The 16,702-nt window shown below is 38.8% G+C and overlaps 1 protein-coding gene across 2 annotated transcripts; it reads left to right on the plus strand.

The window, feature by feature from the left end:
- Positions 1-1,910: 1,910 nt before the first annotated feature.
- Positions 1,911-14,840, plus strand: ATF3 (activating transcription factor 3). 2 transcript variants are annotated; one of them, XM_070948813.1, is made up of 4 exons: positions 1,911-2,057; positions 10,700-10,943; positions 13,056-13,163; positions 14,407-14,840. In XM_070948813.1, exons 2-4 carry the CDS (start codon positions 10,704-10,706, stop codon positions 14,602-14,604), a joined length of 546 nt encoding a protein of 181 aa, XP_070804914.1. In that variant the 5' UTR covers positions 1,911-2,057; positions 10,700-10,703; the 3' UTR covers positions 14,605-14,840. The 2 variants fall into 2 exon arrangements, with proteins under 2 accessions (XP_070804914.1, XP_070804906.1); XM_070948805.1 differs by lacking the exon at positions 1,911-2,057 and having other exon boundaries at positions 10,610-10,943.
- The last annotated feature ends 1,862 nt before the right edge of the window (positions 14,841-16,702 follow it).

Consider the following 16,702-nt stretch of genomic DNA (forward strand, 5'->3'; position numbering starts at 1 on the left):
ATTTGGAGCCAGCCCTCAATCATGCCTTTAGAGAGCTTTAGCTAGGGCCTCTGAGTTTATCCTCTTGGAAACGTGCATGGCAAGTCCAAGACTTCATTTAACTCAGTGGAAGACTAGCTAACGGTATCCACTTTGTAAATAAAATAGGGGGTCCTGGGGGAATACTCTCATTTTTGAAGCAGAGTTACCCAGAAATAACTCTATTAAAGTGAGCGCAGCCAACCAACGAGGAAAGAGAAGAAAGGCAACCCGAAAACTTCTCCAGTACTTTTTGCAAGAGTTCCCACGAGGTACGTTTTGACCCGCACGCGCCCTTTACTCCACTCCCACGGAAATACGTCAGTGCATCGCTTCCAGCTAACCTACATCCTCGTTTATTCCCTTGGTGGTGCAAGAAAATGGGGAGGAAAAGTATCGAAATTGTCTTCCTCGTGTCACTCTTACAACCTGCAGTGGTTGGGTGGAAACACCTTTGAAAGTGGGTGTGTGGGTGTGTCATGTCCACGTGGTATTCAAAGCAGGTCGCTCAAATATTCTCAGACGAGAATTTTGTTTTCAGAACATTCCCGGAGGGGGTTGAACTAAGACAGGGTCAGATATTCATCCAAATCGAGATAATGGCTTTTCTTTTAAGAATGGTGTGCAAGGTTTTTGCTGCAATGCGAGGCTGAGAATCTCGTTGCAATTGTGGAACTTTATGAACATATATTGTTAAGAAAGGATCCGGCACCAGCCTTCTCTTTGTCCAGGACTCAAAGGCAGATTTAAACGGAGGGTTTTTTTGTACGAACATCCTTAATAAAACCAGGCAAGATAGAAATATTGCATTTAAAAGGCAATACACGGGGAAGAGCATTTTCATATGGTAGGAAACTGGAGTGGGAAAACCACTGGAAATATTTTTTTGGGGGGGGGGAAAGAATCCAATCTGGGTAAAAAGAGAGAGGCGGGGATTTTAAAATGACTTTTTTTTTATTTTAACAATTTAACCGGTCGTAGCTATAGAGTGGGTATTATACCGCGCCCTCCCTTCCACTCAGTTGTCCCTCTGATTCCAACTTCTGATCGCTGCTGCTTCCACAAACCTTTTTCTTAGGGCAGGGATGGGAGTGACTCGTGATAGTTACGCCTGAAAAGGGTGGCTTTGAATGACTCAGGTGTACGATTTTATTACACAAACCCCATACAAAACCCGGCGAATCTTAAGAACGTTGATGCCTTATTTACTTGATAAGGCGGTGGAGATGATCAGCAAACTCATCTTAAATCTTTCTCTCGCGCGTAAATACCCAGCCTGGCGCCAGAGACCTCCAAATAAGAAGCGACAGTCACCCATGGCCCTTTTTAAGTAGCGGCACAAAACGGCAAAGTGTCCTCTCCGGGACTTCCTTTCGGTCGCCTAAGTGAAGAAGACGGCGAGACACCCCCCCCGCCTCTCCGAGGTCACCGCCGACCACCTCCCCAAATGCTCCTCGGCCCCGCTTTGCGGAGAGATGCCAGCGATCAGGAGCCATTGCCTCACGAGCGGCCCCCTCCGCTCCGAAGGGTGTGCGCTTCTGGCAAGCGGCTTCTCAGGCAGCGTAGAGCGGGCGCCGAGGGCCTCCCCCCTCCCTCCCTCTCTTTCTCTCTCTCTCTCGCCCGGGGAGCGGGGAAGGCCTTGCGTCACTCGGAGACCCCGCCCCCGCGGCCCTGGCTCCGCCTTCTCACCGAGGAGTCTTAGCATGACATCACCCTCGACTGACGGCCAGAGTAAATAGCAGCGCCGTCCGCTGGCTATATAAAGGGGGTGATGCAACCGCGCGGCGAGCCAGAGGTTCGAGGAGGCGCTCAGAGCCAGGGAGTCTCGGCGGCGATCGCTGCCAGCCACGATCGGGGAACGGCGGCGGCGGCAGCGACGGCGGCGGCACCTCTTCTGCTTTGACTGGAGTCCCGACAACACACATTTCGTAAAGCCCACTCTCACGGTTGCGAGTTCGCCCTCCCTTGTATTTGCCGTTTCACTTTCTTGTCTAGTTCTTTGAAGAAGGAAGGCGCGTAGAAGAACTGGAGTAAAGCAGGTAGGGAGCGAGCGAGATACCGGGGAAGAGTGGGGCAAACGAAAGGCTAAAAGTCCAGGAGAGAAAAAAAGAAAAGAAAAGAAAGATCTTTGCTTTTTTGTCCAGCTGTTGTGATGGGATATGTATTAAGGGGAGGGGGGGGGAAAGGTGCTTAGTAAGTCGCGTCCTTCCATCTCTTTCGTTCTGTAAGTGATGCGGTGGGTTATTTCGGGTGCTTTTTAGAGAGGACTGAAGACGGGGATGAAAAAAGTTCTGATCAACTTTGAAGTGAAAGAGATTTCACTTTTGGCAAAACTGACGAAGTGAAATCAAAACAAACAAAAATCGGGCAATTTCTCTTTCCTTTTGAAATCAGACCAACTGAAAGTAAAAGTTCATTCATCCGAATGAAACTTGGAGCGCTCTTTAACAGGCACGCCTAAAGAAAGAGAAACTCCCAGATCGTTTTCTCGTTCTGGCGCTTTGCTGGTTGCTGTTTTACAGTTCTGACGACGGTCAGGGGTTTCTTCCGGGGGGGACGGGGAAGGTTAGGATGAAAGAAACCACCTTTCTCCCTACCGCGCGCTCCAGAAGCTACAGGTCCAGCTTGACACGCTAAGATCATCTGTGTAAAAATGCGTAGAAAAAAGGTATTGCGGCTAGTTGTTTAAGGTCATCCCCAGCTTGTTGTTTCCAACATGTTTTCCGATGGTCTCTAGACCAAATAATAATCAGATGACTGTATCATTCACTCGGTTACGGGAAACTGCGGGGAAGCGGGACGGCAACATTCAAAGTTTTAAGTTTGTTAGCTGCTGATACCTTCGGTCACCGGTAGGTGGCGAGCTGGATGGTGGCGAGCATCGCCTCTGCTCTGACTGAGCAGGATGCTCCGGTTTGAACTGTCACTTTTGTTTTCGTACACAATATTATAATGCGAGGGAAGGTGCTTTTTAGGTGTGTGAAATTTCCTGCATATTTCTTTCCTGGAAACTTGTGACCTATCATCCAAAAGCAAATGCAAAATTCATAATCTATAATAAAATATTCCGATAGTGCCAGATAAAAAAAAACCAAAGAAAGTTAACTTTTTCACATCAGAAATTAATCTGGTTTCTTTATTTTTTGATCTGGGTGGACAGGCATTTCCTTCTCCTATTACCTATTGATTAATTGTTCAATTTATTCAGAATATTTCTTGCTTGCTCCAAAGCTCTCAAAAGAGCTATTGTTCAATAACTGGGAGTCAGAAGTCCTTACAGATTTACTCCATGACATCTGGATTCTACCACTCAGTCTAGCTTCTGGTCACTCCAGGTGTTAAAGCAGCTCAGTTTGAAATTATAACACTGTAAAGCACAGGTAGTCCTCAATTTATGACAATTGAGCCCAAAATTTTTGTTGATTAGTGAGGCAATTAAGTGAATTTCGCTCCATTTTATGATCTTTCTCATCACAGTTGTTAAGTGAATTGCTGCTATTGTTAAGTTAGTAACATGGTTCTTCAGTGAATCTGGCTTCCCCATTGACTTTGCTGATCAGAAGGTGACTAAATGGGGATCACATGACCCCAGGACACTGCAACCATCAAAAATATGAGTCAATTGCCAATTGTTTGAATTTTGATCACATGACCACAGGGATGCTGCAACGGTCTTAAGTGTGAAAAATGGTTATAAGTCACTCTTTTCACTGCAATCGTTAACTTGGAATGGTTACTAAATGAACTGTTGTCAGTTGAGGACTACCTGTAATTCAGCCCAGTATATTTATTTCAGAGCAGGCTTTCTGATAGCAGCTTTAGGTTGATTTCAGGATTTCAATGTAGAGATGATATTTAGGACCTTTGAGAATTAGATTTTTGTGTCTCATGTTGGGGGAGAGGGGGGAGAGGCAGTAGTAGATCTGCTATTGGATATATTGACCAGAAATTAGGAATAATAAAGTCCAAGATAAGCAAAGGACCCAAAGTTGGAAAAGTTGACACAGATAAATATTAACAGCAAATTGCTTGCTTTTACTGAAGTGATATTGTAAAAGGATAGAAGGAAAATATCTACATCTGTCAATTTTATTTATATGAAGATGAGTCATTAGTAAATCTAGGATTTATTCTAACCTAAGCTTGGAAGTAAGTCTCACTGAATTAAATGGGATTTACTCCTATAGCTAAGTCTGTGTAGCATGGCTGCCCAGAAAGCCAGTGTAGTGAGCTTCCTTGGAACCAAGCCCATGAACTTCATAAGAAGCTTCATAATTCACAAGAAAGTATTTATAGGAGTATAATCTTACAGCAAAATCTGCATAATTTGCTCAGAAGTAAGAACCAATGTGTTCATTGTCAATGAGTTGGTAGCACCTTAGTTTATTTTCTGTTTCCCCCCCCCAAATATATATATGCATAAGCATATACTTTTTAAAAAGGCAATAAATAAAAATATATAAGTAAAATAATAAATGAAATATCGGACACATTTATTCAAAATTCCAATTCTGTTCAATAGGGATTATTTTTAAGTAAATGTCCACATAGAATTTTTCCCAAATTCATTGTAAAAATGTTATTAGCAGCAAAATAAACTGCTGTACATGGAGCAAATGATGGTTAGTCAAAAATATGATTGAAGGATCATATCTGTTTTCACATATAGAACAATACTTTATTGAAAAATTTTTTATACTTTTGTCCAACTTTCCAACCTAAGCAGGACTAAATAAGGACACTAATTAAAAATGATCACAGTGACCAGTTTCTGGTGTCATTATCAATCACATTTCATCATCTCAACAAGTAGTAATGTTCAAAACACCAGTTAAATGTGACTAGATTGCAGTGTAAATGTCTTAAAAGGTCAAAGTAAATTCAGGATGATTATGAATTTTAATTACATTTATAATTGTGAAAGTTTATCATTTGCTTCACAGGTCTTATGGCATCAATAAGGAGAAGGAAGATATTCAGGGAAAAAGCCAAAGCTAAATTTTTAATTAAGAACAGCATTTAGTTTTGATTAAAAAAAAAAAAGGGGGGGGGTTGAAGAATCAGGTCAGGTGTCTTACCTTAAAGGTCTGAATGCCAACTATGTTAGCTGAATGTGACCCAGTTTTGAAGCTTCTGAGAATGGAAGAGAATAAATAGTTTTGCGGGTTATAGTAAAATGAGATTTAAATTTAATTAATATTAATATTCTATTTAATATTAAAATAGAACAGAAATGGGACCTAATACAAATAACGATTGTAGCATGTTTAGCAACTTTAAGCAATGTGGGCTTCAACTCCCAGAATTCCCCAGCCACAGTTTCCAAAGTTAACAAACATTATATTATATAGTGTGGACTATAATATATAGTCCCCAGCCACACCTTTTAAGAGATATTCCATTCCATCTCTCCACCCAGTTTTCTACCTCTTGGCCTCCTTCCCTCCCCATCATTCCATGGTCATGGAGCCAAGCCAATTCTCACTGGGCTGTTAGGAGTTTCTCTTTCCCCCTTTTCCTTAATATTTGTGTCCTTCTGGAAACTGCACCTTACCCAGAACTTGTGCTGCCTCCTTCTTGCACATGGTTACATCATGTTGGCTCCATAGTATCTGTTTGGAAAGGGATGTTGTTTTCATGTATATAAAATTTACTTAACTGTTAACTCCCGAACATAGTTTCAGAAACGTAATAACTTTTGCATCAGAATGTCCACGTGCTATTCTTGTTTGATTGGCCTTTGAGAAAACTCAAGCATGTCTTTGTTGAACACTGTTAAAAGTGTGAGTTAATTGACTCAGGCTGAAAGAAATGAGAGACAAAGGATTTTCTATTGCTATAGGAGAGAAACAGCAAAAATAAACTTTCTCTATTCACCCTCTCCCTATAGCACCTAACCCCTGGAATGACATCCTCCCTAACCCCAACCCCCCATTGTTGTGTGTTTTATCTGTAGGATTGTATTGGTTTTTCTGGATGTTTCCCTATTGTGTGGGCTGCATTGTTGTATATATTGTATGCTGCCCAGAATCACAATTGATAAGGCAGCCAATAAATTGAATAAATCATTAAATAATAATTTAATGACACTATAAATACATACATACATACATACATACATACATACATGCATACATGCATACATACATACAAACAAACAATAATTTTGGATGTGGTTTATTTTAAAGCAGTGATGTGACAGGGTAGGCCCTTCGATATGCCTAATTCCCAAACTGATTTCATTTCTTTTATTAGAAGACATAAAGTAATGAAGATAAAGTGAGGACCTTTTGATATACAGAATTAACAATCCTTGAATCATTTAGGCTTCCTTAATCCGAACTTCATATGTGTTGCTCTACAGTTTCCATCAACCCTGGCCTAAATTCCCTAATGACTTGTCCATTAAAATTTTACTTTAAATCCTAATTGTTATGTGCTTCCTTCCCCAATCTTGTTTAAAGGGGGGGAGGCAATTGACAAGAATATTGCGGCCTTTTAACATTTCAAAGTATAGGTTTGGCATATCAGATATACTTACAATAATTTGGAAGTAAAACTATGGCATGGCTGTAAATAATTATTCAATGCATTTGTGTGATTGCAACCACCTTGCAACAATCATAGGAAATATCCAGATTTCTGGTGTAATAAAATGTACTGTTTGTTTCTATAACTTCTTTGACAGTTATGGTATAAGGCTCTGTATGTCAAGTTTCCGAAAGATGCCCTAATTAATTCATGAGCCATGATCCAAACTTCAAAGGAAATATAGTGATTTATTAGGAGCAACATTCTGGCAATACTCGGATGCAGTCAGGACTGATCCCACATAGATTTACGTTCCCCTATGACCCTGTCTCTCCCCTCCCCCCTGGCCATGTCATAAATCACATTCTCCAATTAACCACTTTGGCTGGCTGTGAAACCTAACACCCTCCCTTCTGATTGTGGTCAGAAAAATGTATGGAATTCACTTCAATTCTCCCTCCCTCCTGCTCATGGCAACTTGAAAGCTTTGCAAGTTGACACTGTATTGGTTTCGATAGTTCTATAGAGTGAATGTACTATATGTAACAATTGTTTAAGTAAAGGTAGTACCAATGAAGATATCTAAACCAAAGAAAACCTGGCAGATGGTTCAAAATGAAGGTTGGAAACAGAATTAAGAAACTCCAGTTCTTGCTTATTCAGTATAAACATTATTGAATAGTACAATTATCTCAGAATAACAGAATTGGAAGGGAGGTCTTAGTGGTCTTCTAGTCCACCCACTACTCAAATTGGAAACCCTATATCATTTCAGACAAATGATTGTCCATTCACTTTGATTCCTTAACACAATGTTCTCAGCATGTTGATTGTAGAGGCATGCCATTCCCCCCTTCTGAACCAGAATGAATCCTTACTGCACATTCAGCTCTGTTATCCATACAAAATGCCAAAAACAGAGTTGAGAGAGACCTTGGAGATCTTCTAGTCAAAATTCCTGCTCAAGCAGGAGACTCTATACTATTTTGGACAAATGTCTGTCTGGTCTCTTCCTGAAAACCTCCAGTGATGGAGACCCCCAATTTATGAAGGCAAGTCATTCCACTGATTAACTCCACTGTCAGGAAATTAGTTCTAGATAGCTTCTCTCCTTGATTAGTTTCTATCCATTGCTCTTTGACCTGCCTTCAGGTCCTTTGAGGAATAGGTTGACCCCTCTTTTCTGTTGCAGCCCCTTAAATATTGTAATACTGTTATCATGTTACCCCTAATGCCCTCTCTCGGGTGTAATGTACATCAAATGCCTTTCTTTCCACCATCCATGAGAAAGCTTGGAGTTGTAGTAGACATACAAAAAGGCCAGTGTCAAAATGCAGGACTCAATATGTTTTGGAAACCTTCCCTGATTCAGGAGGTGCTTTACCAAATTTGAGATGTGAGAACCTAGTTTGGGTTACCTAGAGTGAGGAAAGATCAGTGACTTCAACCCACCATCTGAAACACAGCTGAGAATGTGGTCAAATGCAGTGTGGTTGTTGGGATGGCATTACTATAGCCTTGAAGTTGTAGTAATTCTCTCGAAAGTGCTGTTGTATTGCCAGAATTCTCAGCTGTTTCTCTACCACAAGATTGATGTAATGAGACCCTGGCTAGTCCCCAAATTCCCAAGAAGTAGTGATGAAGCCAACAATACAGTTATGGCAATATAAGGAATGAAACATCAGGAAATGACATTCTTATGAGACACCTATAAACCACAGTTAATTATGAGACCTGCATGTGTGCATGCATCCCTGCATAAAGTTACCCATTCTTTATAGGAAAGTAAATAAATAAATCTTGTTGTCAGCATCAGGTTTTTTTTAAATTTTATAAGACAGGTTCCTATCCCTACAAAGCTAAAACAAATATGCCTTTTCTGTATATCCCATTCAGAATTATATACTCTTTATGATAAATGAAAGATGCACATGTTTTTTTTAAACAACTACTGACTAATGCTAGGAGCAGCTTATTATTGCCATCTGAGTTGAAAGTTTAAATAATAAACCCGAGCATTGTAAACCTTTGTTGGCTTGGTATTTTGTGTCTCTTGAAACCATTAAGGAGTATCAGGATTTTGAGCTGTGACTCATGGTTTAGGGGATTTCTTAGCAAAATTACATATTTTTCTCAAGATCTATGTAAATTACAATTCCAGGAAATCATTCCCCTGATGATCAAGAGGTCTGAAACCTTTGGATTTTCTACTTTTCTTGTTTGAAGTTAGGTCTATACACCATTATATTGTTACACAGAAAATACAGTGGTGCAAAGATTAATATAGACAGTCTCTCTACATTGTCAAATGCTTACATGTCTTTTTCAATTAGCAATGCATGTGTCCATGTTGAGATACATATTTAATTGTATGTGGAGATGCTTTCTGTGTTAATTACTGGTGTCTATTTTGAAGGTCTAAAATTGTGTGGACATAAGCATTAAAGAAGTAAATAAAGACTGCAAGTCTTTAAATAAATTTGGACTTGATTTGAATTTGATCTTTAACATGCCACTTTAAATAAAGTAATCAATACTGTATGTTTATTCATAATTGGACTTGTCAAACTCTAACTATTACCTGAAATTGCAAAAGATAATGCATAAATTAAATTCTATTTAACAGCTTATTGGATTTGCTTTATCTATTGTTTATCTATTGTGAATTGTAATATTGCTGTGATTATATGGTAGTTATATGCAAAGTAGATTTCCTTTCCTACTAAAGGAGACAAATAAATAATTATGTCCTTATATGTCCCAAATATATTTTTTCCAATAAAGACTAAGGAAGATGGTTGGTTTTATGTGTGAAAGGCATACATTGTTTTTTTAAAAAACACCTCACTCCAACTACTTGACTATTCACTGCAGTGATTTAGTGTATTTAAAATTCATAGACAACATAGGTATAAGATAATTTCATGTGCAGATTCTAACTACCTAAACAGGAGACAGGAATATTAATTAGAAATCAGTTGTTTGAATTATTGCACAAGTACTCATTCACTTACATTTTTCAATGCACAATATTCCTTAACCTAGGGGTGTCAAACTGGCTGCCTGCAGGCTGGATGTGTCACTTATAGGCCACGCCCACCCCAGCTCCGAGAATGAGAAAAACATCATGTGATGGCAACATGATGCAGCGAATTTTTCACCCATGCCTAAACCTGTATTATTATTAAAAGTTATTTATACTCAGTATTTTCATCTAATAAGATTGCTACCTGATGGTTTTGTGAAATATGCCCTCAATTTCTAGTTGAATTAAATACATTTAGCCCTGACTTACAATCACAATTGAACCCAAAATGTCTGTCGCTAAGTGAGGCATTAAGTGATTTCCCCCCCCCCTTCATTTTACAACCTTTCTTGGTTGTAAGTGAATCTGTTAAGTGAATCACAGCAGTTATTAAGTTAGTAACATGAGTGTTAAACGAATCTGGCTTCTTCATTGATTTTGCTCCACAAAAGGTCGCAAAAGGTGATCACATGACTCCAAGACACGGCAACTGTCATAATGATGAACCAATTGCCAAGCCTCTAAATTTTGATCACATGACCACGGGGCAGCTGCAATGGTTGTAAGTGTGAAAAATGATAATAAGTCACTTTTTTCAGTGCTGATATATGGTCACTAATAGAACTGTCATAAGTCGAAGACTACCTGTGTGGTGGTGATAATGATGATGGTGGTAGTGGCTGCCTTGTGGTACAGCATCCCTCTGAGATCTAGGCAGCCCCAACCATGTTAGGCCTCTAGAAAGACTTGAAGAGCTGGTTTTACACTTAGCACTGGGGCAAGGTTATTAGTTGAGCCCAACATGAATGAATGAGTCTCAGCTTTATTATAATATGGTTTTATTAGGGTTTTTTTAGGTTTTGCATTGAGCATAAGCTGCTCAGAGTCACAAGACTGAGATGGGTAGCTATATAAATACAATAAATGAATAGAAGCTGTTCTACATGTAAATTTATAATCGTTCTATCAATATCCAGTTATGAGCCAGAATCTCATTATTCAGTGATTGGTTTTCTGAATTCTGTATTAACTGAATTAACCATGCTTTAGCCAATATTTATTTATTTATTTGCTTCATCAAATGTTGGAAAAATTAATTCTTCTCTCTCTCTTGTTCCCATGCAGCAAAATGATGCTCCAAAACCTGGGCCAGGTGTCTGCTTCAGAAGTCAGTGCTTCTGCAATTATTCCATGCTTGTCTCCTCCAGTTTCCCTGGGCTTTGAAGATTTCACAAATCTGACCCCATTGGTGAAAGAGGAATTAAAATTTGCCATCCAGAATAGGTGCCTTTCTCAGAGGATGCCCTCCACCTTGGATACGGTCATGGTTTCTGATAGATCTGATGAAACATCTATTTTAAAAAGAGAGGTACTTTATTTTTATTTTTAAGCTATGTTCCACTAATTTTAATATGCTTTCTAAAAACAGAAAATGTCTTCCCTCTGTATTATTATTTATTATGATCATTATCATTGTAATAATAATGTAATTAAACTTATCACAGTATAAAATACAAATGAAAATAGTTGGAAAATGGGGAAGGGAAAGGAGGAAAAAGTGTAAAGGGGAAAAAGAAAGAAAAGAAAAGCATTGACTTCCGACTCTTTTTATGGTAGTGGAATAAAATATTACCACCTCAACTTTTTATTTTCTACATATTTAATATATATTAGCCATATCTACTGTATAACAACAAACTTATCTAATCAGCAAAACCCAAAATCAAAGTTTGATCCCCCCCCCATTTCAACATAAAATCCAAAAGCGATTTCCAAGTAGAAACAAAGTTGGATGTGTTTTTTTCTTTGATTAGAGTATGGGTGTCAATCTTGCCGTGTCATGTTGCCATCACATAATGTTGCGGAGCTGGGGTCGGTGTAGCCTGTACGTGACACATCCGGCCTGAGGGCCGCCAGTTTAGAGCATTTAATTTAGCCGTCTCTGCTAGTTCCATTAGATTTTCCAACCATTACATCATTACATAATCAGAATGTTTATTATTATAAAGTTATTAGTGATAGTGACTTTCTGTTGAATCAAAATTGACTCTACTTGATTAGATGAAAGTACAATAGTGTGCTACTGCCTTCTTCCAGAAGAGATGGATAGATAGATAGATAGATAGATAGATAGATAGATAGATAGATAGATGATGGACGGACAGCCAGCCAGCCAGATAGATGGATTTCCCAGTCTAATATACAGTTTGGGGTTCCCTAATTATTTTCCATACAATAACTAATGTGATCCAAATCTGCTTATGTATTTACCCTATCTAACCATGATGACATCAAAATGATAAAGTAGTGAAGCCACACACTAGAACATAAAGTGCAAAGTTTGTCTCATAATAAATTTTGACATTTGCTGCAGTGGTGAGTTCTACTTACCTTTACTACCGGTTCACATCGGAAGTGTGTGCGCAGGTGCTTCTGCGCATGCGCAGATCACCTATGATGACGTCCAGGTTGGTGGGCGGAGCCTCCTACCGGTTTTACTACCGGTTCTTGCAAACCGGTCCAAACTGGGGGCAACCCACCACTGATTTGCTGCCTTCCTGGACACCTATGCCTGCTTAGCTTTCAAGATCAGACAAAGTTGGATAGGTGCTGCCACCTGTTGTGACAAATTGGTTAGTCCCTTTGGCATTTGCATTAATGATCTTCATGTGCTCGAATGGGAATGCCTTCATGAAATACAAGCAATGTTGGAAATGTCTGAATCTGGAAGGCATCAGGAAAATGAAAGGTCCTGTAACTGTTACTGGTTTTATAGTTATGCAATATAATTCACTTCATACATTCTTGGATCACATGCTTTTCAGAAAGGACTATATCACAATGTAATTCATTTTGCACATAAAAATTTTTCATTCCCTGGCATCTTTTTTTTTTTTAAAGGCAATGAAAAATATATCCGCATGAGATTTTAATGGAGAATTGATAATACTCACTTCCTACTCTTTTTCTCTATGATAAGAAAAGACATTCCATCCTGCTCAGAGGCATCGTTTTTAGTATTCTAGGATGTAAGGTTGTGCTCTGGCAGAGTATGGTTTCTGAAGATAAGCCTTATTAGGACTTAAACCTGCTTAGAGAAAAAAATTCAGAATGAAACTACCCTCTTTAGTAGATCAGATAAATCCAAGTATATTTTCTGTTATTTGGAAACTGTAGGGAAGCTTCTTCAAGGTTTTCTGATTTACCGTACATCAACCTTCCCAGAGGTTTTCTGAGGTTTTCTGACTTACTGTACCTCAATCTTTTATGTTCCCATGATCTTCTAAACATGCAAGATAACTTCTATTCTGTTTTATACAAGGTTAAAGGGCCAAACTAACCAGTTAGTCATTTGGTTGGCAAGGAACAAATCAGACTTACTGCTATTATAACATCTGTAGGAAACATAAAGAGTTTCTCTTTTGCACACCCCTGCCCCCTTTTTGACTGATCCAACCCTTATCTCTTTGGATTCTGTTAGTGCGCACCCCAAGAAGATGAAAGGAAAAAACGTCGGAGAGAAAGAAATAAGATTGCAGCAGCAAAATGTCGAAACAAAAAGAAGGAAAAAACGGAATGCCTGCAGAAAGTAAGTTAACCGATGCTTTCTAATTAATATCTGCAAAATATAAACACATCTATGTACGGTGAAAAGGTCCTTAAAATTTCATGGATAAAATAACTGTGAAGATTTTCACTGTGAGTTGCTGATTAATTATAACATTGGTTAACTTGTTAAAAGTGAAATAATTCAGGCTCATCAATCTGGAGAGAAAATGTAATCTTACACTAAAGCTTTAGAAGTACTTTAGAAGTGCTTAATTAATTAAGGTTTCCAACCCAAATAATAATTGTTTAAATTTTAAAATTTAAACAATTTTCATTATATTTAAAAGGATCAAACAAACCCTCACCATACTTATAATTAAACACAGTAGCAGAAAACTGTATTTTTTTCTCCCAAGTAACTGACCTTTAAAATGGGATCCATCCTTCCTTCCTTCCTTCCTTCCTTCCTTCCTTCCTTCCTTCCTTCCTTCCTTCCTTCCTTCCTCTGGTTGTGTTGGACTGCATCTCTTATATTCCCCAGCTATCTCAAAAATTAATAGAGAGCATTAGATTGCAGAAAATAGAGGTAGCAAGTGATAATAATAGAAAATATATCTATTCATTAAATTTATATCTTCCTTCTCCTTTAGATTGCCTCCCTTAGTTGTTTTCCCGGCTCACCTACCCTACAGGTTCCTGGCTCACCTATCCTACAAGTTGAGATATAGTGACTGCCTACCCTATAGGTTGAGATATAGTGACTGAACTATAACTGATCAAAGGGTTGGACTAGGGTACCCCCAAGGTCCATTCCAACCTCCTCCACTTCCTTGAACCATTGTACCACAAGACAGGAATTTGTTTGGTTGAGTTGGAGCTGCAACTTCAAGAAACAGAAGATTCTTGTGGGAAATTTAAAATTGGAAGAGTAAAAAGATATATTGTGGATAGGAAGATAATAGCTTGTAAAAGGAGTATTGAAAGGAATGAGGAGGCATTTAAAGTGTATGAAAAATGTACTGGATAGTCTGAACATGGGGAAAGTGAATAATTTTAGCTGCAGAATTCTGCATAGAGATAAAAAGATTAAAGCTGATATACAAGGAAAAAGATACAAAGAAGAAGCCATCATAATCATCTATGTAACCTTGACAGAAAATGGGTTTCCATATTTCCCTGTACATATTATCATGTGAATGAGTCCTAAGCTACATATTTTTTTGTTTTTCCTTTGTATTTTTAAAACAATAACTTCTATGTTTACACCTTTCTTTTGTTGTCAGGAATCAGAAAAACTGGAAACAATCAATGCAGAACTGAAAGCTCAGATTGAAGAGTTGAAAAATGAGAAGCAGCACTTGATCTACATGCTCAACCTACATAGGCCCACCTGTATTGTCCGTGCCCAGAATGGTAGGACCCCAGAGGACGAAAGGAACCTTTTCATTCAGCAGATCAAAGAGGGAACCTTGCAAGGCTAAACAATAATGAGACAGTGCTCAACGTTCTTTAGCCATTAAAACATCAGAAGCCATGGAGAAGAAATTTCAGCATTTGTGGCCTCCATTGACTCAAGAGAAGATGGATCTGACATGATTCTGCTGAGAAGAAAGGACTATGGTAACTTAGCTTCAGCTTTCCCTAGCAAAGACTCCGTTGGGTGGAAGAGAGCCACAGCCTTTGCTCCAGGTCTAACCAGCTGCCATACTTGCTGTCCTAGAAGCAATATGACTCTAGACTTGTTAAACTCCTGCTGGCATGCACTTGCAATGTTTCTGGTAGGGCCGAAGGGTTCTCTATGATGCACATCTGATGAACTGCCAAGCTGAAAAGATTCCACTCGCTAGATAGGGAATGTAGGTGAACTGGGTTGTGTTTTGTTTGTTTTGTTTTATACTTTCAAAGAAAAGAGGTTAGCAACTTCCAGAACGCTGTTTTCAGTTCCAAAAGGCATTGCAATATAATGGGAATTGCTGTTTCTACAACTAATACAAGATTTAACTTGGGCACTGCACTTTGTTAAAAAATGTTTTCATAAAAGCCCTTCTGTGGATTTTTGATGACTCAACTTAGAGGTGATTGTGGGACAATGTGACAAGCTTCAGTGTATTGCAGAATTGCTCACCAAATTAAGACTCAATATATCAAACTGGAGCATTACCACTCTTGGCTTACTTTAAGAAGGGGGAATGTCCCTTTCAAAACTCAATTAATGAGTCACATGCAGTATTCAAAAGACTGTTATACGACCATGGTATAATCACTAGAGATGTAAAATTGTATGCCTTCCTGACTTGTGATTTATCTTGTCCTTGATCTTCATCTTACAAATGTTTCCTTGGCACAATCTTTTTCAGAACCAGAGAATGTAATTGCTGGCAATTTACAAATATTGATTTATATGTAGACATTGATTAAGTGAAAACATTGTCCACCGATGAAGATTATGGCTCAGGTAGGAATAGGGATGAAAAAGTACAGTAAAGGTGGGCTCAGTGGTTTGGATTTGCTTTGATGGAATGCTTCACATCACAAAAGCAATGCTATTCTTTTCATGAAGCAAGGTGAGGCAATTCTTCTTGGTGAGCCTGGACTTGGGGTTGCCTTGAATCCTTGCCAGGCAGATCCATGAGTCAGAAGAGACTTCAAGTCAGCTCCTGGCAGCACCAGAAGAAGCTTGTACATGCACAGAAACATCTTTCATCTAGTGAACCTGTCAGAGAAAATAGTCAAAATCAATAAAATGATGTAACATGGCCCTTTTGCTTTTAGAAATGGGTCAGGGGAATGTCACTTTAAAGGGATATTTTACTGACAGTATCCCTTTGAAGACTGGTGAGGAAGTAGTCCAAGAACCTTGACTACTTCTTAAGAACTTCAAAGTAAGCCCAGGAGATACTTCTTTCATCATTCTGTAAAGTAGTAGAAGCTAGTACTGGAGGCTTCCTAATTGTATTTAAGCCAGCTGCTGAGTCTCAATCCATGTTGGGCTGATATATGGACATCTGGATCTTCTTAGAATTATGGGAGCATATCTTAAAACCAGCATTGGCCTTCCATATAATCAAAAGTAAATGTTAAACAACAAAGATAATAGTCTGTTTAACTGGCAATGTTAACTTTTAGCTTAAACTTCTTAAAGTGCTCTTCTGTAGGTCATTCTTCTAGATATGTAACAGCTAAATTCTCCAAATTCCCAACCAGCATGATCAAGAGACAATGCACACTAGGTGTTATGGGAGTTATGGGAGTATTTCTTTTGGATGACCAATGCATTATTTCTAAGGTTCTGTTATCCCTGGGAGGTGCTATGATTGTATTATTCTTACTGTTTTCAGATGGAGGAATTACTGGTTTAGAGCAGTGTTTCTCAATCTTGGCAATGTTACGATGGAAAGACTTCAACTCCCAAAAGTTGAAGTTCAACTTTCTTAAAACTGTCAAGGTTGAGAAACACTGGCTTAGAGTGAAACGTATGGTGAAATGTTATGAAGCTGTAATTTTGATGTAGGAGACTCTGTCCTGATGGATTATAGCAACAAAGGACTGAGGAAGAGAATGTTCCCACTTCTGTTCCTT

Source organism: Pituophis catenifer, unplaced genomic scaffold (genome assembly GCF_029215685.1).
Source record: "Pituophis catenifer annectens isolate HBS135680 unplaced genomic scaffold, rPitCat1.0.hap2 SCAF_1, whole genome shotgun sequence".
NCBI lineage: Eukaryota > Metazoa > Chordata > Lepidosauria > Squamata > Colubridae > Pituophis > Pituophis catenifer.